This window comes from Exophiala aquamarina (assembly GCF_000709125.1).
Source record: "Exophiala aquamarina CBS 119918 chromosome Unknown aczIA-supercont1.3, whole genome shotgun sequence".
Taxonomy (NCBI): Eukaryota; Fungi; Ascomycota; class Eurotiomycetes; order Chaetothyriales; family Herpotrichiellaceae; genus Exophiala; species Exophiala aquamarina.
The window spans coordinates 3,970,684-3,995,536 of record NW_013550585.1 but is presented as its reverse complement, the minus strand read 5'-3'; the positions used below and the strand labels follow the sequence as shown (position 1 = coordinate 3,995,536).

The 24,853-nt window shown below is 51.7% G+C and overlaps 6 protein-coding genes across 6 annotated transcripts; 1 reads left to right on the top strand and 5 right to left on the bottom strand.

Moving 5' to 3' along the window:
* Window positions 1-3,093: 3,093 nt before the first annotated feature.
* A1O9_04994 (uncharacterized protein) lies at window positions 3,094-4,158 on the bottom strand (the record flags this gene model as incomplete). Its single annotated transcript, XM_013407280.1, has 1 exon — window positions 3,094-4,158. One exon carries the CDS (start codon window positions 4,156-4,158, stop codon window positions 3,094-3,096), a length of 1,065 nt encoding a protein of 354 aa, XP_013262734.1.
* Window positions 4,159-6,061: 1,903 nt separating this feature from the next.
* On the bottom strand, window positions 6,062-7,147 carry A1O9_04993 (uncharacterized protein; the record flags this gene model as incomplete). The annotated part of the gene is made up of 1 exon (XM_013407279.1): window positions 6,062-7,147. The coding sequence occupies one exon, from the start codon at window positions 7,145-7,147 to the stop codon at window positions 6,062-6,064; it is 1,086 nt and encodes a 361-aa protein (XP_013262733.1).
* A 2,552-nt stretch (window positions 7,148-9,699) lies between these two features.
* On the bottom strand, window positions 9,700-11,409 carry A1O9_04992 (uncharacterized protein; the record flags this gene model as incomplete). The annotated part of the gene is made up of 1 exon (XM_013407278.1): window positions 9,700-11,409. One exon carries the CDS (start codon window positions 11,407-11,409, stop codon window positions 9,700-9,702), a length of 1,710 nt encoding a protein of 569 aa, XP_013262732.1.
* A 2,535-nt stretch (window positions 11,410-13,944) lies between these two features.
* On the top strand, window positions 13,945-16,588 carry A1O9_04991 (uncharacterized protein; the record flags this gene model as incomplete). The annotated part of the gene is made up of 2 exons (XM_013407277.1): window positions 13,945-14,270; window positions 14,323-16,588. The coding sequence occupies 2 exons, from the start codon at window positions 13,945-13,947 to the stop codon at window positions 16,586-16,588; spliced, it is 2,592 nt and encodes an 863-aa protein (XP_013262731.1).
* A 2,573-nt stretch (window positions 16,589-19,161) lies between these two features.
* A1O9_04990 (Ca2+:H+ antiporter) lies at window positions 19,162-20,815 on the bottom strand (the record flags this gene model as incomplete). Its single annotated transcript, XM_013407276.1, has 2 exons — window positions 19,162-19,335; window positions 19,466-20,815. 2 exons carry the CDS (start codon window positions 20,813-20,815, stop codon window positions 19,162-19,164), a joined length of 1,524 nt encoding a protein of 507 aa, XP_013262730.1.
* A 1,178-nt stretch (window positions 20,816-21,993) lies between these two features.
* On the bottom strand, window positions 21,994-24,201 carry A1O9_04989 (uncharacterized protein; the record flags this gene model as incomplete). The annotated part of the gene is made up of 1 exon (XM_013407275.1): window positions 21,994-24,201. The coding sequence occupies one exon, from the start codon at window positions 24,199-24,201 to the stop codon at window positions 21,994-21,996; it is 2,208 nt and encodes a 735-aa protein (XP_013262729.1).
* Window positions 24,202-24,853: the final 652 nt, after the last annotated feature.

Sequence of the window (24,853 nt, the reverse complement as noted above, 5' to 3'; positions counted from 1 at the left end):
GCGATCCTTTATCGCCAGACAGTACATTTTGCCATGTTCCTGTTTTCGCAGATCAGATATTTTCATCTACACGGGTCGAGCAATTGGGTGTCATTGCGGCAATTTTGGAGTGGATTGCCCTGATGGCATAGTTCTTTTTACCTACCATCGCAAAGGACAATCAGGCGTTTGTAGTTGCCAACCTTCGAAGCACCCATTCTGCGGGCGGCCTTGAAAATAGAAGGAGAATGGCAGAGCGAAAGAAGTCTGTACTTTTCGTCCAAACTAGAGCTGAGACGCTCAAGACTGACTGTCTCTTCTTTCTGACGTAGGTTTTATGGCTGCTTCGTTTGAATGGGCTCTAAATTGAACGGCACGAGATTTAAAATCAGCGGAAGGGAAGCCCATTCTACCACGTATAAATACAAGGTGGACGTGAGAGCTTCGAATTGCACACATTTTCAGCTGGGCGTCAAAAAACTGTCCGTCTTGGAAGGCTGGCAATGACAGGCAACCAGATTGGTGATTCAAGCCATGCAAGGTCAGACAAACCTCGTATGAACGAGGGGTAAGGACGTTCAGCCGCATAGGTCCAATGACTTAACGGGCATCGGTTCAGGCCTCAGCCTTTTACAAACCCCGGATAGAAGAGAGCCATTGGCGACAAACTCTTGTGCCACCGTCCACGTCCTGAAAGGATTGGTACAGAATGGAAGGTTTGCGGGTAAAGAGGGTGTCTGTGTGACTTCGGGTCCTGCACAGGATGCAAAAGAGATCCAGGTACATAATCGTACATTGTAAGCTGGATGTGGGCAGGATGTCTGGAATGTGTGGACCGCTGGGAGAAGTCAAGCCTCGCAGTGTGGTCGATCAGTGTGCTGAGAAGGGTTCGCGCCTTCTACGGATAGGACCACGCCTGAGTTCCCCGCTGAGTTTTCGGTAGCCAAGATAGGTGCCAACCGGACCACAGCGAGATCCGTGTGGATCTGTCTTGTCCCGAGAGTACATCGTACATCAATCGGAATGCGGCCTTGTTCTCAAGGCCTGCATGAGAGCTTGAAGACAGAGGCTCGGACACTCATTGATTGGCTGAATTCGAGGCAAGGAGAAAGGAAGAGCACCCAAGTACCGAAGTGGTTAATAATGCCAGAAGCACTGGAAATTTACACAGTAATCGCTTTTCTTGGTTGTGCCTCATGCTGGGCATCAACTCGGGTCACATATAAATCATGAGCAGCCCCACATCCATGAGAGCCAATCAAGCCACCTTCCTGTCTTTGGCAAGGCTACTCTACCTGGAAGTAGGGACACTTAACAAAAGGGAAAAAGAATTGTGAGACAACGAACTGGAATAACTAGGAGTAGTTGTGGAGAGAGTATTGGTAAGCGGCGGCTCCGTCCAAATCAGGGGCTGAGAGATGTCGAACGTTCCAAAGATTTGCCGTTTCATCTGGAGACTGTCCGCCATGACTACTGCCCCTGGGACGTTTCTCTAACAATGATGGATCAGGCTCATTAAGTTCTAAGCTCCGATCACTTAGGACCCTGTGGCCAAACTGAAATCGCAAAAGCATTCTCCACTCGCGTTCAGGATATAGAATAACTTGCTATGATGCTTGATCAACATATCGCAAGCAAATCATCTTGCATTGTCACTTACCGCCACATCGCGAAGGCTCCGCGAAGGTATCATATAGTCCCAATGAAAGCAAACATCGAGGCCAGTGGGATTCAAATGTAACTGAATAGCCATCTCCTCCTCCCAGCGTAGTCGTCCGCCATACCATTCCGACATCGATTTGACGAAGTCTGCCTTGAGCCTTTCTCCGAGAACGTGCCGGGCGAGAGCCTTTTCATTGATGAGGTGTGGTCCTCGATCATCATAGAGTGTTGAGGCCTCGATGGTTAACTTGCGGAGCTCAGGGAAGGCTGCTTGAATCTCCCGGATATTTGTGGAATATTGTACTTGGGCTGAGACTGATCGTACGAACCGCGCGTTTGTAGGACCAGCTAACTGTAATATGTCTTCCAACCTCATGAAGTCCATAAAGTGAAAGGTACAGCTCCTGAAAAATGGCTTTACCACTTCGTTGTAGCACTGACGATTGACCAAGAACAGAGAGGGCAGACCCGACAGTAGCTTCGCAGGCTCAATCCTACACTTTTGAATAGCCCACGACCTTGAAAATGACCTCCCTGTCACAACAACGTGCCGTTGGCTAAAGACATATTCGAAAATGATGAGCCTCAGCTCCGGAGGGATCCCCAGAAGAGACAAGGTTTGCTGTCTCTTCATCCTCCACGGTGTCTTCGAGTTTTTCCAAAGGTTATGAGCGCGTAGCATCAGGTCTTGTGTTTTGGGTTTCCTGGGTGTGGCCAATGAGCAACCGTTGGAAGACATCGGAATCACTTTCTCGGCTTGAAGCAGTCTGGGCAGGTGACGGTTTGGGGTGGTTGCAAGATGTCGGGGGGTGGGCCACTCCCAGGACACTTATGACGATTTGAATCTGCGTGTGTAGATCGAATACTCTTGAAGGTAGCCCGTCACTATCCGCAGAAGAGAGAGCCGTGTTCCTATTCGGGTTCTGAGGGGGAGAGAGGATCGACCAGTAGTGGAACAACCACTGACTAGTTGGAGGCCACGTATTCCAGACAATCCCAAATAGCTGCAAAATGAAAGATACATGGATTGTAAGAAATGTGCATGGAGATGATTTCGGCAGGGAACAACGAAAGCTGGCTAGTAGAATGGAGGATGAAAATGCGGATGTGGAGAACATCTTGGAGGGAAGATGGACAGCCATGGATGAGTAGTGCAAGCGCACCTTCTCTTTGCGGAAATGGAAAGCATCATGGATATAGCTGAGGCAGGCGCATTCGAGGACTCGAGTTTCAGTGTGTTGCGCATGATGGCGTAGCAAGAAATATCACCGACGTTGCGCATTTGGCCCAGTATGTGACTGCAGACGCGCTCGGGTAATTCAGGTAGAAACTCTAAAAGGGCCATTTGCTCCATTCGCTGGAGCAACCCGCTTGGAAAGTACAAGTGAACCTCAGACATTGTGGCGTGGTAGGATCCATCCGTATCCCTTATACTTCCGGTATCATGTCCCTTCAGGACTGACCTACAACCTCGATTGCACTTCCGACTTTAACCAATGGTCTCGAAGGAAGAGTGCTGCTGGCCTTTCGCTTTTCAGCTGACCTGGACTTCCTCTCGCTATCATCGGGTATTCGTAGCTCCAGCAAGCTCAGCGGGCGCTCAAGGACGATGTTTTGGTATCGGTCATGGCGGCACAAATCCTCAGCCTCGCGCTGGAGCATGGCCGCATCAACCTTCAGACTGAAGTCCATGAGATAGCAAAAGGTGATCTCAAGCCTTCCAAGTTCGCTCTCAGATACCCCACCTACCTTACTGAACCGGGCATGCGGCCAGGATAGGTCTTCGAGGGCCTTCATAGCAACGCGCAGGCATGCCAGGAGCAATCTATGCACGTTTCTTGGTGTCACGGGGAGAATTCTGTCCTGGATGGCCAATCGTGTGATGTACAGAGAGGAGGCCAGATACACAGCGGTCGACATGGGGCAATATTTGTGCATGCGCATCAAGTAGTCCTCGGTCGATATTGGAGGAGGGCGTTTCGAGTAGAACTTCCTTGCGAGAGCACCGTGTTGGATGTAGATAGGTTGTGCATGAGCACCGATGATTTGCGAGGCCGAAACTGGTTCGTGGGCCTGCGCTTCCGGCGAACCGATAGGAGTCTTGCCAAACTGTACGCCGTCAATGGTGTCGTGTGCAGTATAGCCAGGCGGCCGTAGCCCAAAGGTCTCTTTCTTTGGGGTCGTGATCTCACCCGGCGTAAGCTCACGCAGCCTCGAGAGTCCCTTGGCTGGAGAGGTACCTCTGCTCCGCGCAGGAGGAGTAGGTGGGATGTCGCCGGTTATCTGAACCAGGTCGTCCACACTGCGGCACAATAGCTTCAAGGCCGCAACAGCCTCGAGTGTGAATATGTCCACCGTTTCAGCGGTGATGCCGTCCAATCCTTCCAGGTTCGGGCTTTTAATGGAGGGAAAGATGCCTTTGTCATTCTCTGGCTCCGGGGGCGCGGGCAGCTTGGGCGACGACGTGGTGCCAGTGACCTCCTCTTGCTGGCAGTCCCGCTTATCATGTTCTCCCATGATGTGATTCCTTCTGTATGACCGATGCTGACACGCAGCCTACTTTATCGTGAGGGCAGGATTGGAGGCGAATATGTTTCGGCTGAGTGGCTGTCGGATGGGCTGCCACATGGTCAGGCTGGGATGGAGACAAGGACCGTCTGGTGCTCATGGACGAGCCCCCTTCACGCGCAGTCTATAGGGCTCTCTGCTTGCTTTGAGGGCGAGATTGGGTTGCTCTTTCAGTGTAACGAGTGTGTCGTCACATATGCAAGGAGCTCCAAGGAACTGCGAGAAGAAAAAAGCGGCGCTTCGCTTGAGGGGCAGATTGACGTAGGGGAGCGGGAAGAGCTGGCGGGCTGGCGGGAGGAAAGCTGCTTTGACTTTCGAATCGACAGGGATGGCAGAGGGACGGCGGGAAGGAAGTAGACGCCATCCAAGTGTTGACCAGACCTTTATGATAGCCGTGCACGGTCAAGAAGGAGGCGTCGAGTCTTTTTCCCAATCGAAAGGGCCGTGGTCAAAGCGATGCGAGCGGGTGGTGGAGGGGAAACACGGCAGTAAGAGTCCTACTATGCAGTGAGGCGTTAGAACTTAGCAAGTTAGCACTGAGTGCTCGTAGGGCACCAGCTAGGGGGAGAGGATCTTGGGGACCGCGGACGGTATATGACTGATGTCTGCTTACACTCACACCACAGGCATCACCAATGCCCATTTATCCATTCGACTATTGGACTCGGGCGACTTCAACCCTCGCGGTTACTATGAGAGGTGACCATTATCCGTCTGGCGAGCCACTGAACCTCGATCATTCATTTTGGCGCCCCGCTCCAGGAAAAGATCAACAAGTCACGCGCCAAATGCCAGGTACAAACTGATCCAGACGAGGTAAATGGCCCCCGCCTGGACTCGATCAGCTGCAGGCACTGGGCACTGGGAACTGGGCATTGGGTAGCACCGAGGGCGATTTACTGCTCCGTCCGCGTCCAAGGCCGGGCCTCGGGGCGAGTCCCCACCTCGAAGCTTGGGGGCGCCTAACGCCTAGATCCGCCTAGATTCACGGTTATGGTGTCCCGGGTGGGTGTTTGACGGCACTTCTAGGCTTCCGTACCGTGGCCTGACCAATATTGTGACTCCATAGTATACCTGCCTACTCGGTACTCCGCAGTTCGATTTACTGAAATAATCAAGGGCTCCACATCGCGACCGGATCGTCCGAAACCATAAGGATCAACATCGAGTTGCCGAGACTGATGCGGGATCATCGCTGCACGACATCTAACTAGATGGTTAGATAGTCAGCTAACTACGCAGTCCTCCGTACGCTGTGCCGAACAAGACCAGGAAGCCCCAGCTATTCTGGAATTACCGCGGAGTGAAACGGTTTCAAAAGTGGAATTGTACGGACGACTTATCTACGGGCTAGCTAAGCCAGGTCCTGTCTACCTACATACGTACGAACTGTTCTAACTGCGTAACTGAAATGTCAGCCTTTGATGATGCTGTGATCCCTTGACCTCGATCCGAATGTCCTAATCCTCCGTAGCGCCGCTGCATACGCCTGTTCCTGTTCCTGTGCCTGTACCTGCGTCTGTGCCTGAATGCCCAACCGCCATCCTAACGCCTTTGGGCTTTTGAGTGCCTAACCAACTAATTTAAGTCAAGGAAAACAAACATGATTTGTGATCCCGCACTCACCCTCTCGAGAAACACAAATTGTTGCACCGCTGGCTCTGTACAGCCTCGAATGTGAGCTTCCGTTTAAAAACGCCGTCCTTTCCCACAAGACCCCGACCTTGTTGCTTCGCAGCAGTAACCCCCTTTTTTTTTGGTTGCCCTTAATGATGTCCTAATGTACCGTTACCCAATGGTGCTATTGCACCATAAACTCTCCACACCCTGTACGGAAAACATATGCCGGAGACTATCGATGTCCATGACCTCGCTCTCTATGCTCGCGTGGGTTGTCCACGATGACGATGCTCTGCCGGCGAGGGCGTCTTTCTGAAGCCGATGCCCGCTGCTCTTCACGAGCTGTACGCTCAGTTCGTACTTCGAGTCGTCGGTAGTCATCTTGAGCTCGATCAAGCGCTGTTCGATGATCCACTCGGTGGTTGTCATGGGCAGGTACCACCGCCGCGATCGGGTTGTGCACAACTACGGGTCGCCTGACTTCAACAAGCCGTTCGCGGTCGTTGGTTAGACGTCTTTCACGATCAGCTGCAGCTCGCTCACGTTGCTCAAGAGACCTTTGTCGTTGTTCATGCGCCAGGTCAGCTTCGAGCCTGTGCGCCTTTTCCTGGGCGGCAGCAGCAGCCCTTTCGGCCTCAACCCGCTCCTTCCGCTCTTTGGCGAGCATGTTGTTAAAGTCGGATGTCAGCTGCCGAACCACTTCATCGTCTGCTCGACGATGATCAAATTCAGACCACGCCGAGCTCGGGCGGTTGTCCACCCGTGTCTCGACATAGTATTTGCCGCTGTCGCGCTTCTTATGTGGCGATGATGGAGTTTCCACCTGAGGATGAGCATCTTCATCTCTTGGGTGGCTGTAGACAACCTTGACCTTTCGGTATCGCTGAGGCTTTCTCTCCTCAATGATCGGGTCAAAGTCATCCTCATGTCGATACTTTGACTTGGATTTTGGAGACAACCTTGGAGGCAGAGGAGCGAAGATGTCCTCTTCGTTCAACCGAGTTGTCATTTTGTGATACGGGCCCCTTGGAGGAGACGGTGGTGGTGGAGGGGATGGCGATGGCGATGGCGATGGCGAAGGGGTGCGGATTCGCCGCTGCTGGCGCCGACTCCTGATGGGCGACTCCTCGACGATCTGAACCCTTTTTCTGCGAGTTCGGAAGAGATTGTATATCTTGGAGCCAATTGTCAGTCGGTCCTTCTTTGGCTTGGCCGGTCGAACGATGCGGTAAGAGCTACGCACCTGTGGATCCCTTTCAATAACTATGGGTTCGGAGTTGTAGCTGTTGTGACCTTCGCTATAACGTCGACCCGACATTCAACGAGCAATAGTGGAAGGCAACGAGGAGAGCGTCAAGACGGTGAGATGGTCGTTTGGTTATGTCGTGCCTTGGATTCGTCAAGGCAAGACTCTGCATTCAGGATGGCTGTTGGATATTCACCGGGGCTAGCGATGTCGATGAGAAGATTGGCAACTTTGAATCTTGGTTGAGTGCTTGAGTTCTTGATTGATCAAGACGCAAGATGCTCAAAGGTCTTTGGTCTTGTCATGATGAAGAATCCAAGACAAAGCAGCCACGCTGGGACGAGGGACCTTTAGTAAGAACCGTGACGATAGAACATTGTGACCGTTCCCTTGTAAGGACAAAGGGTCGCTTGACGAGGCACCGTGCTCGCTCTTGCCTTCAAGGCTGTGATCTCGGTCTGCTGATTTGATAAGGTTAGGTTATGCGATTGAACCCCAGTATATACTTTGAGGTGGAAGTGGGTGCGAGCGGGTCATCTATCAAAGGAAGAAGAACAGGTGATTGGAGATTTCGGATCAATGCAAAATATGGGTTAAAATCTCGACCCAATGCACGGCTGTGAGGAAACAATTGAAGCCTAATGGCTCCCGGTGTGACCGTATAATGGGCGACCGTTGAACTGGTTCGCATGGTTGTGGGTAGGCAATGCGGTGATTTTGGCTCAACGGTATTTGGCCGAATCACGCCCAAGGATCAACTTAGCCTGATGCTCGGTTTATGGTCATGACACACTCATGCCCCAAGCTCACGTACCGTCATGCTGTATTCCCTCTCTGTATAGCAGTCGGGTTCTCCTAGTGGGTGCAATCTGCTAAGCACTCTGTATTTCTGTTCGGCCCCCCCATGAGTATTGTTTCGTTTTCATGCAGCCTTGGGTCGAGGTGTGGCGTCGAATTAGATAAGCAGCCTCGGATCTTGATGCGGTCACTCTTCTGGCCTCCTTCTGCCACCAATTCAAGGAGGTTTATCCAGTAAGGGTAGATGGGGGCCATATAGAACTGCTAAGAAGGGTCGCGAACTTGGAAGTGATGATTGATGTGTTTGATGTGAGTGACCTGCCACAGAATACAGTACTAGAGGGGGCCAGTATTGGTATGATATTAGTATCAAAGGACCTCCCCCTGGGTCAGCCTCAAGTGGCTGATGTCCAAACCCCTGTCACCAACATCATATGTGCTTCACCATTCGTCCAAGCCACTGTAATTATATCGTCATTGCTAGTCTAGCCAGGGCTCGGGCCCGGGCTCGTCAACTACTGGAGACGGGGAGGTAGCTAGTGTGTGCCATTCCCATGTTCAACGCTTGTTCTTCAGTTGCTGCCTGTTTTCCAATCGCACGGTTGCCTGAACTGACATTTCCAATTGAGGATACTCTCATATTAGGTACCGTTGATGCTCAGCAGGAGGTGTGTGCCAGACGTTATTGCCACAAACCAAATATATCTTTAACTTGCATCCTGGGGCGTGCCCAACGACGATGGCCGGAATCAACCCGCAACTTGGTGAGCGGTCGGTTTGTGGTAATCGATTTCGGCCCCGTCATGTCCCTTATCGATCTCGGTTGTGGAGCCAAGGCGAATCTACCAGCTAGATTTTGCGGCCATGGAAGGATTGCACCAACTCGCTCCAGGTCTATCTGAGAAGGAGCAGGTGGCCTTAATATCAATTGAAGAGAGTGGCGAGTTTGAATTCTGATCGACCTCGACGACTAGCTGGCCTTGGACAAATGCGTCAAGCCCAAATACATCCTGCTGCTTCTTTGCACCTGAGAAATTCCAAGACACGGAGTCAGCTGGACCTTGACTAGCTCGCCCTCCCTGTACGGAGTAGATAAGGGGCCATTTGCGAGGTCTTGTGAGTCAGTCACCTGTGTCCCTGCTCTGCTGAACGACAAGGCTGTGTTGTAGACGGTACAGGGTATGTCCGCCTGATGAGAGCCTCAGCCTCAACCTTAGCCGACCTTAGCACTGTGCCAAGGCGTTAATTTCCCTTGGCAAGGCGGATTCTGCAGAGCCGCCAAACTTCTTTTCCAGATTACTGGTTGCTGCCCACCTCTTGCTACTCCAGATTGACTTAGTCCATGCATGCAAGATCTGATGTACAGACTATGTTGCGCAGCTGCAATTGCCCATTCGTGCAATCGCGCCCCTTGCAGCATAGAAATTCCACACACTTGATTCCCAGACCTCGACTGTCGAGGATCGAGCCAAGGCAAGCTGGAGATTTCACATGGTACGAAGTAAACATTTGCTTCAAACCTACAGGTGACAGCTTGCCTTTGATGCTGAGCCAATAACAGGCCACAGCGATGTCAATTGTACATCTATGTGCATTGGTATCATTGCTATTCATGAAACATTTTGACATCGTTAACGATAGGTCTCCATTGCTCCAGCTCTTTCCTAATTAACTCAAGGTCATATGCCCCAGACCCTGCCCAGTAGTTCATAACTTCATATTCTTTTAGAGAATGAGAAATGTGGTGGCGGCCCAGACCTGTGGAAACAAATGATAATGGATGGCATATTCCCATCCTACTTCCCGATTACTTTCCCGCAACCCCATTATGCTGGTCCAAAAGGGAATAATGCCATGAATCCCATGAATATCGTTAGCAAAAGTGACGCTGAGCTGGGCCCCTGAAGCGCAGCACCCCCTGTAAAACTCGATGTCCGAGCTGACGCGGGCAAGGTAGCTGAAAGAGCCGCCGCCGACACGGAAGAGGTGGTCGCGATTGACAAGGACGAGGATGCTTGTCCAGAGGATGACCCGTTTGATGTCGAAGGCGATACAGTGGAGGTTGGACCAGAAGTAGAGCCTGAATTAGAGGTGGAACTTGAGCTAGAAGACGACCGGGAAGTGGTTGTGGTACTCGCCTGGGTCGAGACTGCAGCTTCCGCAACGTAGCCACTGCAATAGTCAAGAAATGTCACCAGGGACGATATCAGCTTGGGGGGCTCAGTATATGCTTTGTCCTTGTTTACATCGATGCAATTGCCACAATTAGTATACTGTTGTGAAAAGACCCCTGAAACTGGGCACAAGACAGCTCCCTTCAGACCACAACTCTGTGCATTAAGCACAGCAGCGTTACAAGGATTGAAACACGCAGCAGGAACTTCGTAATCGGGTGTCTCGTTCTGACGTTCTGCAAGATTCGCTCTTGGAGTGATTCCTGGCGGTGCTGGTCTCCAGCTTTGACCTTGCCCATGATCTCCGTTTCCGTTTCCGTCCCAATGGTTCCAGCCTGATGAAACCGGCCCTGCTGGACCCGAAACCGGCCAATCAGCCCAGCTGGAAACTGGCGGTGGCGGAGGCGGTGGCGCCACCCAATCCGAGGTCGGAGGAGGCGGCGGTAGAGGAGCCCAATCTTGCCACGTCGTAGAGGGAGGGGGAGGGCAGTAAGGGCCCGGTTGACCGTTGAATTGGAAGATGTCATACCCAAGATCAAATATGGGTGGAGCCAAATTAGCATAACCTGCTGGGGGGATATATGGCGTGCAATTGTGGGTGTCCCAGCTGGTGTCAAGCGGTGGCAGTGGTTTCACCGGGAGGCAGTCTTCTGGGCTACAAACGTAGGTGTCCGCTGGCAAGTTTTGTTCGAAGTTGCAACCAATCTGCTTGGGCGTGCACAGAGTATCAGGAGGGCAACCCCACAGCCAATCAGTCGGCAAGGCTGTTGGTGGGGTGTAGGTTGGGTTAATTGTTCTGGTAGGACAAGTCACAAGCCCGACAAGTGTGGTGCAAACCGGAAACTCGGTCACAGTATCGGTAATTGTTGCAAATTCCGTCGTGATGATGACGCTTGCACTGATCACTGTTGCCGTCTTCGTCGCGGTGGCAGTCTCGTGTGAAACCTGGATTTGTGTCTGTGTCGCAGTGTCCGTGAAATAATTGTTGACTGTAGAGTAGATTGTCGCAGTGGCAGTCTCATGCGAAACCTGGATTTGCGTCTGTGTTGCAGTATCCGTGAAATACTTGTTGATTGTACTATAGACCGTTGCAGTGGTAGTGATGATATCAGTTTCGACGGCGGTGACGGTTATCATCTTGGTCTCCCACTGAGTCAAGGTGTTGTACAAAGTCACAGACTCAGGTTTCTCCCATTGTGTTTGCCAGACTGTGACATATTCCTTTTCGGCAGATTTGGTTTCCCAACAGGTGGTTGTTAGCCAATGAGTGTAATCACCACCGTCGCCTCCTCCTCCGCTTCCTCCTGCATTGACGCTGGCGGTCAGCAGAACGGTCAGAACGAGAGTCTTGAATGAGCGCATCTTTAGACGCACTTCACTGCCGAAAGACCCGACCCTCTCTGTGAAGAGTGGCTATGCTGCCGGCAAGTGGTGAACGAGATTGTAGCGATCGATTTATAGCAAGCACTAAGGGAGGGAGAAGCGAGAGTATGGCACCACTGCCTGTATTCACCGAGAAAGCAACCAGTGGCTCTACAACAAGAGTTCCTGAAAATCTATGCCCTGATGAAGAAGAAGAAGAAGAAGGGAGTAAGAGAGGGAAGATGGGCTCCCTTTGAAAGCAACTTGGTGCAGGTGCAGATCGCACGATGGTGGAGTCGGTCATACCTTTTTGGCACCAGTTGAACTTCTTTCGGGCTGCACGTTGCATTTCGCATTCTCGCCCGAAGCGGAGAGCTCGTCGAGATGGCAATGTTCCTGGGTAAATCGACCGTCGCGTACCTGTGGGTAATCTATGATGTGGAATGACAAGGGCTGTAACTGGGTGACAGTCTCAAGACGGGACTGGTCTTGGTACGGAGTGTATCTTACCATGCCATGATTGACCATATTTGGACCGTCCGACGCAACAAAGATGGCTGGGTGTGCGGACAGATGGGGATGAGATGGTGTCCCGTCGCTCGGCAGGCGCAATCCATGTCTACCGAGTATGAAGTGATGGTAATGAGAGACATGATTCCCAGGATAGCAACACCTGGACTGGAACTCGGGCCAAACGAACACGAGTCTTGGTTGGAGGTGAGGCTCGAGTGTAGGGCAAGCGCTCAACAAAGTGGAGTCGGAAGAGTGTGCATTGCAGGGAGCTTTTAGACGGATAAGGCCGTGGCTGGAGAGGCGAGCCAGACTGGAAGAAGCAAATCAGGCGGAGCGGGCAAGACATTGACCTGTCTTTGCCTTAGTATCGTCAAAAGTCTTGGTGTTTATACCTTGCCGTTTCTACTAAGTTCAAGCTAATACAAAAGTGTCATAGTACCCGTTACTCTAGCCCATAAAGGAATGGCCGCCGGCCTTATCAACATGCCCGGGGTCTAGGGCAGCCATAAGCTACTAGCTCGATGCCCACATTGTCTTTTGGACGATTCACAGTATTTTACGTGTTTCGTTCTCGCTGATGTTTTAAGGCCCGCTGCCACTATGTCTGCTCTCTGAAGCGAGCGAGTTCCAACCACTGACAACTCAATGTTGTCCCGTGCACACCTGCCTACGGATTAGATCTTACAAGCAACAGCCAAGTTACTGCGTGTTTCTCTTTTGGGAAAGCTGCCCCTCTGCTCTTACATGTTACGGCACCTGACGTTGTGGACTCGATTCTCCATCCCTGGCTTGATACAAGGTCCGATAGACCGACTATGATATCTCTGTTTCTTATTTTTGGATACAGTCGAAGCCTGTACAGAGTACAACGTAGCACGGCAACCACGCTACTGCGCCGTCTATGTCATGAATACTAACATACTGGGCATGAAGATGGAATATCATGGCTTGACTAAGGAGACAAACTCCAACACAAGATGGTTTGACCACAACCCTTAGCACTAGGCACGTATAACGTGGCTATACGTGTCGGTAAATGAGTTGAGCTGTGGCTTGTGTGCAATCGATGGAAAACTCCTGATGGAGGGAACGATGGTTTCTGTCAATAATGGAGCTCAAGAACCCGAAGCATCCCTATGTTGCAGGATTAGCTCCCAGGATCGACAGGGGTTTCAGAGGTGTACACAAGATCAGCACTTTTCCCGCTAGCGTCGACATGTCGGAATGGGTTACCAATCCGCGGCTACGGTAAATCCGTCAACACATATTGCAGCTTCTGATGAAAGACGCGGTATGGAGTACATACTACGGAGCATTGGCATTTCATGAGTTCCTCGATGGCAGAAATGTGGGATGATCGCGGTTTCGCGCGAGGCTGCTCCGTACTGCTGGAGCGTTTGCATTTGACAGGACAAGTACCAAGTCGGGTTAGTACTCATCAGGCTGGGACATCATTCGCTGCACCTAGTTTTTCGGAGAGGTAACTCATAGGGTGATTCTGAACGAACATTCCACGCACTATTCCAACCCATGCAGACCCCGAGAATATCCTCCAACCAGGGCACCGATTATGCATGGCATGGGGCCAGAAGCTGTCCATTCTGTGTTGCACAGCCGCTCCAACCGCGGCCTTAGGCATAGTGTTTCTAAGGGCTAGTCAGTGATAGCTTACCATTCTCAAAAGTGCCGTCGCTTTGGCTAACCTGTCTTGATTCATTCGGCCAGAGGACGCAATGCTACATTCTCGAAGAGGTCCCTTCCGGCCTGGCCGAGTTGTCGCGTCTGCATCATGCGAGCCAAACAGTGTCACCTCGGCCCTGCTGGCATTTCTAAGGTTTACTAGAAGTCTTGTTGCAATCTAGAACACAACTTCACCTCTTCCTCAATTATTTCCGCAAAGCCTGCTTCTTCTTTGGCGCAACCGCCTTCTCCCCACCCTAGGCGTCCTTTTGTCTGTGAACCACGATGGTCACGACTTTGACGGCATGGCTGCTTACGCTATGCCTTTGGAATGCTGCTACTATGGCCGCGGACGCGAATCCCAGGTTATGTATGTGGACACAACCTCGAGGAGCCGTGGTTCGGGACACTCTTTACCTCGACGGAGGCCAAATGCAATATTGTCAATGGGACGCAACAGGACAGACATGGCTTCAAGGCTCTGCGGTGTCTCCTCCGGACCAGGAGCGCGGGTACCTGTACACGTTGAACTTCTCCAAGACCTTTGAGCTATCCGCAAATTTTTCGGACATATTTTCAATCCTCCCGAATGCTGGTGGGTTTAGCAACAATCCACCATTTATTGATGGCCACATGTTTGCTGATGACTACGAGCTTTATACGTACGGGTAAGAATGATCTTCCAATCCTTATATCACACCATAACTGATCAAAACTCAGTGGTCTTTCCCTCACACTTGAGGGCGAAAAAGCAGATCTCATTAACGATCAATTATACATGCCAGAGCCTGACTCTGGGAAGGAGAATATCTACCAGAACAACTGGGCTCCCGACTTTGATACTCACTATCTTCCTCCGCCACCAACAAGCAAGAATGTTACACACGGTGCTGGTGTAAGCATTCCAAGCGAACATCTAGGGTTTTATTTTTCAGGAATGCAAACTCCATCCGGGGGATTTCTTGTGGCTTACGGTGCAGAAGCTATCTCCGTTACACTTGGCAACATGCTCAAGGTTGATATGAAGTCGATCCACAATGCTGTCTGGGAGAACAAGACCCTCCCCGATCACGTAGGTGGTCGTGGAAGTGCAAGTCTCGCGTGGGTACCAGTGTCCGATCAAGGCCTATTGCTTGCCATAGGAGGAGTCACGAATCCAGTGGACATTCGCTATACTACCAATGCGTCGCTTGATAGTGAAGCTAATGCAGTAAGCCCTGGGTTCATGCACACTATTTCGGTATATGATATTCACAACGACGTTTGGTATAACCAAGACACTTCTGGAGACCTGCCACCACAACTTGCCGATTTCTGCGCTGTTGTGGCTCACCAACCGGACGCAAAATCTTACCAGATCTATATTCAGGGAGGATATAACGGGGTCGACTTGAACAAGGATCTGAACATGGATGTCTACATTCTGTCAATTCCTTCGTTTCACTGGACTAAAGTTACGCCATTAAACCAAGCTGGTGCGCGGTGGGGTCATGTCTGCATAACCCCTTACCCAGACCAGATGTTTGCTGTTGGAGGCCAGGGAAACTATAAGGATATACGCTTTGCACGAGGCAGGTCTGTGGAAGTCCTCAACTTGAACAAACTCATCTGGCAGGACAAATACACTCCAGAGGAATGGTCCCACTATAAGATCCCTCCTCAAGTCACTGCCGCCAGAGACCCTAGTGTAGCTGCCGATAATATGAACGCTTCTCTCGCAGCGCTGTTCACCCAAGAGTATCAACGGGATATCGTCAATTGGTATCCTTACACTTTGATATCAACTGGCAGCAAAAGCATATTGGGTCCAATACTAGGAGGTGTTTTAGGTGGAGTTGCTCTTGTAGTTGCTGCATTCGGGTTTTGGCTTTGGCGACGCCGGCAGCAAAGGAGGAAAAACCGTCAATCGAAGACCTCTACCGCAACATCAGAGACCCTCCAGGGCTCCGGAGACCACCTGCATGGCTGGTTTCGAGACCAAGCTAAGCAATCTGTGTCTGCTGTGGCAATGGAGATGGACACGAGCGACCAGGAAACGGTACTCGGTTCTCGTATTCAAGGTGACGGCGAGATCGCAGAGCTAGGAGGTCGCGGCATCTTTATGCCCAGAAATTCGATACAAACAAATACGCCGCTGTCCCCAGAAACCCTTCCCGAAGTGAGTGGCGAATCCAGGAGGATAGGTGAGCTTCCCGATTCCTCGACCCAACAGGATTCGGCGTCCTCTCGGGGCGAGCCCGATTACAAACCACATAGGCATTCCAATCATCCCCTAGTTTACAACAATGGCCTGAGCGCAACTGACTCTACCGCTGGGCAATCTACTGCTGGAGGGATGTCTTCCGTCGGCGCCGAGGAAGGTTCGTTTCGGGGACGTGACTCATTCCAAGGGTTTCCTTTCAGCGAGAGCAGGCGTGACAATTACGATAATGTCTATCTCGGCGGGGTGGCGTTACCAACAAATGGACCTGTCACCACATCTCCGCGACAGCGCCGTATTGACACTTACTTCCAGACGTCAGAGCGAACGAACTTCGATCCGCTACCTTCACCCATCAAGCCGCAGCCGGAAGGAGATGATATCTACGGGAAAAAGCGGCCGCCGAATGCACCTCGCCAGGAGTCCAATGCAAGCAGCAACTTCGTCATCACACCCTTGGGAATTTCCGACTCGACCCAAAGGGCTGCAAGTGAAGTGGGCATGACCAGCGCAGCACTAGCCACCTCGCCTTTATCACCTATCCGTCCTACACACCGGCGCAACGGTAGCAGTATGAGCAGTGGTGGCCAAATAATAGCGGGCAATAGTCCAACACTGCCATATCAAGGTCCCGAGGAGGATCATCGCCAATCGGCATTCATCGAGAACTTGCCCGACCATCCTTCCAGAACCTCGACCAGAGCTTCCAATGCGAAACGAAAAGACATCAAGCCTCCTCCTACGCCAGTAGACGAGGAGGACCAAATAAAACAGCCTGATACCTAGCTAGGTGCTCAAGTAGCTGAGAAGGAGATGAGGACGATGAGGTAAGAATAGAAACGATATCGCCCACCGAGCGAACGGGGTTTGCCCAAAACGAGCCCTTGAATGCCCACATTTCTCCGAAACACCTTCCCCCAAAGATTACGGTTTTCTACGATTATATGATACTATGTATGCGACAGTGCAAGACTTCAAAATAAATGGTACACGGCGGAGAGGCCTCAGGTCTTGCCTGGCGTTTAGAGGATGCGGAGTTTAACATCCCGGGCTTCTGGCGAAGCCAATATACGCCTCGAATGTTCCAATGTATGAATGGCAATTCATTTCAATTCGTTACAGCTTTCATCAAAGTATTCCCATTCATAGTACTGTTCGAAGCATCTGTACTTCTTTTCGCCAGTCACCTGCAAGACTTGCTTCTTTGACCAGCTTTCATGCCGAAAATCCACATCACCGACTGACAAGGGAGAAATGTTGTGCCGTTTGAAGGCACACTTCCTCCACGAGTCCCATGTCGCAACTCCGCACACGAAGACTGAACCGAGAAGGATGTCGTAAGGCCGTCCATTTGACCTCAGCTTGGTTAGTGGCCTTGCGAGGTGCCTGGACCCAGCGCGAACTAATTAACCTGAACGCAGGGTGCCGTACAGGAAAGGGCTGGGAAATGTCCGACAGGACCCCGGCCAAACGTTCGAGACCAGCTTGGAACCGATTTCGGCGGGCAACCCTGAGCGGACACCAAGGGCGCGAGTCTAGTCGGATAGATACATAGTAGCATCCACGAGTACGGAGTACCAACGTACTATAGCTGAATACCGTTCGAAACCGGTTGGATTTCTGTCTCTTAGCAGTGGTCAGGCTGGCTATAGTACATGGTAGCTTCAGTGCCGAAGCTACCTCGAACCCCGGAGTTATTAATAAGAGGCAACCATGTACTCTGAACGGAGTACAAAATACGATGCAAGCCTCTTTGCTACACACCGCGTAAGCACTTGTACATACGGCCAGCTGCTGACTCTTGCAGATGCCGTTTAACCACATACTGCGGACGGAGTCCGGAGTACTGAGTACGGAGTACCAGGCCTCGCCGATATCCATCTCTGCCTGCTCTCGCCGTCAAAGCTAAGCCTTACAGTACATACACCAGTGGCGCGAGCAAAGGGCCCCTCGCCCCCAGCCTCCCCTAGCCGTAGCGGCCGTGGCGGCTTTTATAGTAGTATTTCGCCGTTCTCAGTTGGTGCGTGCGTGGTGCGTATTCCGTATATCATGGCCTCCGTATCTGAAATCCGCCGCTGCTTACAGTATCTTCGTGTCTTGTCGTCTCGACTGCCCATTGAAGAGATACTAAGTACAAACATGCCTGAACAGGGTGGCAAGAATACTCCAAAGTGGTAGATGTGGATAGGATGTGTGTACGAGTATGTCTTCTCGTGCGATGCGCTTGATGCAGCAGCACAGTTTCCACAAGGGGGCTCGGTACATAACGAAGTACACCTAGGTACTGGGTACCTACTCCGTCCTGCAACGTATCGTATCGTACCGCATAGCACACGCTTGGGGCTTCGGATTCCCTTCAGATCCCACCAGCCTTAATTCCGTGGTGGACACCTCAACGGCCACCAGGCTATTTATGTGATCTTCTCCACAAAGGCAGAGGGGTTCTCGCAGTAATTACTAATGCCTATGCTATGGCCCGAAGCGAGTGTTCCGTAGGGCCACCTTACTCACTTACTTGCACGAGCTCGCATCTTTAACCATGTTGGAAAGCTTTCGACTTCGTCTTTCTCGGGACCCTAGCTCCTATGTTAGTATGGAATTGATTGGCTGGAAGACTAATTCAAGTGGTGATTCCTTTGTTTGTTCTTCTGTTGTGAGTCAGTACATAATTAGTAATTATAGGTCGTTCGTTTTTGTTGCTTACATATTCATCCCAGGCCCGGAAATATCTTATGCGAAGACCCACGCTTGTTTGGGACAACCGAGAACGAGGGAGGATGTTCTGTCGTCTTCATTCGTTGGGAGCCATCGAGTTTTGAGCGCCCCTCTATGAATGGGATGCTCAGCCATCGATTCGTGTTGATACATAGTATGCTCAACAAGGCAAGTTTTCGGATTCAGGGTCGGTGCTTTGGCCAGTGTGATATGTACCGTAGAGGTGCAGTGAGTTGTCTGGGATAGGTCAAGAACTGCCTCAGCAGCATTACCCATAGTAAAAGCAACATTGAAGCAGTACGACAGTGACCGTCTCGATTCTGTTTCTCAGCAGTGCATGGTGAAGGTCGCGAGGCCCTTCTCGGCATGCATGTGTTGACAACTCATTATCAATATAGGACTACCCTCAACTTGAAATCCCCTCCAACACTACCACAAGCAGACATGGCCTTGCAAACCCGACATTGCTTCTACCATATGCATAGACACCCCGTCCGGAAAATCCGATCCCTCCACATCATCCCCTTATCTTACTCCCCTCCTCCACCAAGGTAGACACGGTATTGTGGAACATATGCAAGGATGAATGCTCCTAGTGCTTGTAACTGCTTCTTACCCTTCCAATGGGAAACGGAATCTCCGCATCACAGCTCAACAACAGTCGGGCCCACCTGCTGGGCGACGAACTGCTGCACGACAGCCTGCGTAGCCTGAGCAGCGGCACCAGCAATCGGCATGAGGCCCTCAAAGTCATTCGAGGTTGCGACGTCCGGGTCTGGATAGAACCACGCGGCGATGGCAATGATGAGGTAGACGATCTGCACAATGGCAAGCAAATGCGTTGCACGTTAGCCCTTGATATCAGTCATTCAGGAGGGAAAGAAGAGAGGAAGAAACAAAACATCGAGGAGAGGGGAATACGCGGGATACTAGCACGGTTTGACATACCACCAACAAGGCCCCCTCAAGGTAATTACTCTCCTTGTCCCTTAAGAAATTGCCGACGACGAGGATGCTCAGGACCAGCAGAGCGACCATGAAGATTTCAAAGTTCAAGTCCATTTTCTTGCCGAGCACCCAGCCGACGATGACGACCAGCGGACCATTGAACAGCGCGGTCTGGATGGACGGTCCGAGACAGTGATAGAGCGCGAAGTTCATCTGACCGTCCCAAGCCTCGTCGATCGCCGTGAGATGCTCGGCGGCCTTTTCGACGAGCGGCAGGAGGATCAAGCCGAGGAATTGGTCGGGCACGCCGGAGTGGACGATGAGTTCGATCTGCTCGACGAGGAAGAAGGCGAGCAGTGTGACGAAGAACAGACTGGCGACGATGGCAAGCACACACTCGCTGAAGGTCAACTTCTCCTTTGCAAGGTCGTACGCGTGGTCTTCGTCACGCAGCTCATCAGCCTCGAGGATCTCGTCGAAGATGCTGTGCTGCGACCGCGCGTTGAAGATGATGTAGATGGCGAAGGAGATGATCAAGATCACGCTTGTCGCCTGGCTCATTTTCAAGACATCATCTTGGAGTTTCTGGCTGGTGAATTTGCCCAAAGCGCGGGTTTCACCTTTCAAGGCAGAGTAGAATGCGCTGGGGATCAGGAGGCCGAAGCCTGCGACGAGCAAAAGACCCGAACCGACTTCGCTGACCGCAGCGTGGAAGGTCTGCGTCTTCTGACGAATGCCGCCAAAGAAGAAGCATAGGCCCAGACACAGCAGCAGATTCGTGAGGATAGAGCCTAGGATCGCGGCCTGGATGACGGGGATCAGGTTCCCTTCCTCGGCCGAGTTATCGTCGTCTCCAGGCTCGGGATCACGGTGCTTGGCGATCAAGATGACAAACAGCACGATCTCGACGATGCTGCCCAGGGCGGTCTCGATCAGAATCCCCGCGACTTTAGGCATCTTCCGCGCCAGCTCCTGGCCGGCGAACCCGAGCAGATTCGCGGCCGGGATTATCCCCAAGTACGCCATCGCAAACACCCACTTCTGCAGCGTGTGCGAGTGGTGGCCTGGTAGGTAGTGTAAGACAATGGCGACCGGCACGAGTGGCCACAACACATTCACCATCATGGAGACCTTGGAGGAGCTGCGGAAGAGGATGCGTAGGAATGACATGGGGTGGATTCCTGAGCGTCCGGACTCGCCTTCGTGGTGGATAGTGAGAAGCCCACCACCTCCATTTTCGCTGTGCCCGCCGTGCCCGCCATGGTGTGGCTTGGGACTAGTGTCGGTGCCGCTGGGCAGAATGTGATGGACCGGGTTCGAGGGCCCCGAACTGCTGTCGTGGGTGCTCATTCTGAAGAGGCTGTAGGACACTTTGCGGTAGTCGATGACGACTGAGACTGATATTGTTCCCGGAGGACAACAAACGATTCGAACACCAAAGGAAATGGAGATCCCCCAAATAAAAGGAGCTTGCTCTGGGCTATCCTGACGTTGGCAACACGTCTGATTACGAACAGGGTTGAGAGAGCTGCAAATAAAGTCCTCTACCTTCAAAACAATGAAGTAGAGATAGAGTTTTCTATCCCCTTTGCACGAGTGGCAGATTGACCAGTTAGACACCGTACCAAATGCCGACTGATGCCAGGCGTAGATCTGAGTGTCTACCAGAGATAAGGCTGGATGCTCGGGTGAGCTTATATGAAGACAGTTGTATCAAACATAGGCTTATATTTTCGTTTTCTTTGCTCTTGGACCTGGTTCCTTGATCGATCAATATTCAAGACGTTGGGGGAGGTTGGTTCGTCGTGGTGAAGGTGGTGGTGGCTGAGCAGCATTTAACGCCCAGGCCAAGACACCAGCGAACGCAGTTGACAGCTGAGTCCAAATCGAAACTTGGCTCACCGCTGCACAAGAGAAACCTTGATCAAGAGTTTGGGACATCATGAGCTGAAACGTCTTTCTTGACTATTCTTCTTTGATAAACCCCTAGTTCGGTAGTTTCTGTGACTGCCGATTTGATAGGAAGAATAGGCAAGGCTACTACCTCACTGGGCACCCGTATCCCGTACCCCGTGCCACCCGCCTGCCACCCTTGTTGATACTGCTGAGTCAGCGGGTTGCCCACGAGGCCAAGGCAATATAACCAATTAACTTCGCATTCGGCCTCCAGGAATGTATTGAGCAATCATACTCCAACAGTTATATCTTTGAAATGGTTGAGTCCCATGATCTCATTAAAAACGATGTATGTACGCTATACAAACACACGCTTTCATTCCCGTCGTGCAACATCACTCGTCGTAAAAGTGGCTCCTACAGAAAAAAGGACAAATCCAGGCGTCGGGTCACCATCTTATCGGCCCAAACAGCACAAGCCCGAGGAATAACCCTGATCGTAATGCTGAATGTCTTTCTGAAATTAAAGATAGCGCCTGGGCTATTGTATTCCTCACCTGTTAATATTGGGCATAACAGATAAAGGCCATACGCCATAGGAATTCAAAGTGGAAAGATGTCGATTGTGGTAGCTAGTGTCCCCAGCTGCCCTTTCTCGCTCGTGCACCCCAGTCTTCATTTGCACCAACAGGACGGGCACGGTCATCAGCAAAATTGGGACTTTGTCGAGCCCACTCTTTGATATATAGTCTCAAGGCTTCCCAGCGCTTACATTTGCCAATAACTTCGCGTTCGTCGGCGCCGTCGCCTTCTGGAGCACCAACATAGCCCTTCGCGTCGACGTTGTAGTCGTCTCGTCTGAGCTCTTCTAGTGGTATGCGGCTAATTTTGCTTAATTCTTCGTCGAACATGTGCGCAAGGCTGGGATATCCAAGGCTCAAATAGTTGTAGATCTGGGTAATGACACGGGTGGGAAATTCATCTTCAATTTGTTTCTCCAGCTGTAATTTTCGATCGATTGTGCTAGTGAAGATGTCATCTCCATCCTGACTGCGGGGAGGAGTCAATGGGAGGAATGCCAACCCCGTGTACGGCCTCTTACGCCCGGGTGTTTGATTCCCTCGACCAGGTGTCTGGCTACCTCTAATAGCAAGAGACACCTCGAATGGGTTGTTTCTATCCCCTGCTGGAGTTTGAGGAACAGGAGTCTGAATCCCACTTCGCAAGCCGTTTTCCTGGGGTGCAGGTCGAGATTGCGATGCCTGGCACAAACCCATCCATAGACCAGCCCCTGCACTATTTTGAGGCTTTGAATCTGTTTTCCATAGCTGAGGTGACTGTGGACTCGGCATCTCGTCGTCACTATCTGCATTTCGTGGTCTTGGAGCCTGATCTGGATCGCATCGGGTCATCTTGGGTGAAATTGTGAAAGGGAAAAGCAGATCTGACCCCAACATTGGAGGTGATGCAGCTGCACGCATTCTTGCAAGTTCCGAGTCTTCATCTGGCCGTGGTTTTTTGGCCTTTTTGACGGTCTTTGCCTCAATGGCATGCCGAGTTGCTAAAGCTGCTGCACTAAAGCGGCTCTGCCCAGCAGTGTCGGCTTTGAGTTCACGCTTCGCCTGCTCCAGCTGCTCGTGATGTTTACGCATATTCGCCATCTCTAGATCAAGTTCTGCTGCTGATGACCGACGGAATGTTTTCACATCGACGCCCTTCTCGCCTTGAAACATTGGGACTGGCAATGGGCCGTCTTCATCTTCGTCATGGGATATGGCAAAGTGATCGACTGGTTCGTACGGCCTCTCATTGATATAGGCAGCCATGGCCTGCTCTTGCAATTCCTTCTCTGTCACCGTCTCTGCAGCCAGGCGAAGGACATAGTCGGTATAGCTTTCTTTAGGGTCGGGTTGATTTGTGTTCCTTCGGTTCTCAATGTCCAGAGATGAAGGAGAATCGCTCAGAGATGGAGTATCAGAGCTTTCACCTTCGTCAGTCGACTCTATCATAGGCAGGTCGGGAACCACAAATGAATGCTGCCGAGTGATCTCGGGATGTTTTCGAGCCAAGGCAGCGGCGGAGAATTTGGATTGTTCCAGGTCAGTCACTTCATCCACGTCCTCCTCCTCCGCTTCCTTTCCCGAAGCAGGATCCGGTTGAGAAGACGGAGGGCTTTGTAGGACTGGAGACGGATTGTGGACACGTCGATATGAGCCTTTAGCGGTCTCTAGCAATTCCGGAGAGAACTTGCGGGGTCCAGAGGACTCTCTACTAGAAGCCGGGGAAATTTCTGACTGAGGGTCCGGGTCAGTCTCTTCATCCGAATCCCTCGTGTCTAGTTTCCGGCGTCGTCGCCGTGTTGTAGTGGTGATTTCAATCGGCTCCGGGGCGAATCTTCGTCTGGGGCGAGGGGTTTTCTCAGTGTCGACTTCGTCCTTGAGAGGCTTCTTGTCGTTACTGCTCTTGGTGGTGGTCTCAATTGGCTCCGGGGCAAATCGAGAGCGCGGTTTGGTCGGCTTGTCTTCTTCCTGTGGCTTGGGCGTGTCTTTGCTCTTCCTAGTGCTTGTCTCAATAGGCTCTGGGGCAAATTTCCTCCGTGAGGTGCGTGTAGATGTCTCGACAGGTTCTGGTTTGAAGCGTCTTGGTGTAGTAGAGTCTTGATTGCTTGATAGAGTTGAGGTAAGTGAAGACGACGAGGGCAACTTGTCCTGCGTGTCTCGAGCGGAAGCTTCTGAATCTGGAGCACGGTTCCCAGACTCCGCAGTTTTCCTGTGAGAAGTACGAGTTGTTTCCTCGATTGGCTGGGGAAGGAACCTGCGAGGCTTGGTCTGGGAAGGCATGGCTGCGTTATCTGTCTTGCGTGCTGTGGCTTCGGAAGACGAACTTGACAATAGAGCACCTGAGGGGATCACAGCTGAGCTAGATATCGGAAGGGTGCCAGGAGTCTCCATCGTATCGGGAGTCCTACTCCTGGGAGAAGGCGGGGAAATAGACATGGCGTGCGTCGGCAGGGAGATGGATAAGCATATTATTCCCTTGTCCGATTCCTCTGACTTGTTAAACTAGGAGCACACGAGCATCAGGCCCAGAAGCATGCTCAAGGATTAAAAAATGCGGGGAAGGGCGTGCAACGAGGTAGGATATCGGGCATATACGGAGGTGGTATGTATAGGTCGAGGAGAGAAGAGGGAGAAGACGAGGAGGAGTAGGACGGAGAGGATGGTGGATCCTCGTAGGTCGGTCGGTGGGGGGACAGCGAAGCAAGAGTCCCAGAGAGCAAGGGTGAAGGAGAAACAAAGGGACAGAAGAAAACAGTGAGGCTGCTGCTCAGACGAAGCAAGCAATCAATCAATATGAGACTGGCGGACGCACGGGTGTTGGTGGTGGTGAACTGCGGTTTAGGGTCGGAGCGAGTGAAGGACTACGTAGGGCAAGCACACCGGCAGCACTCGTAGCATTGAAGGAACGAATCAAGTACCCGTAAGGGGAGAG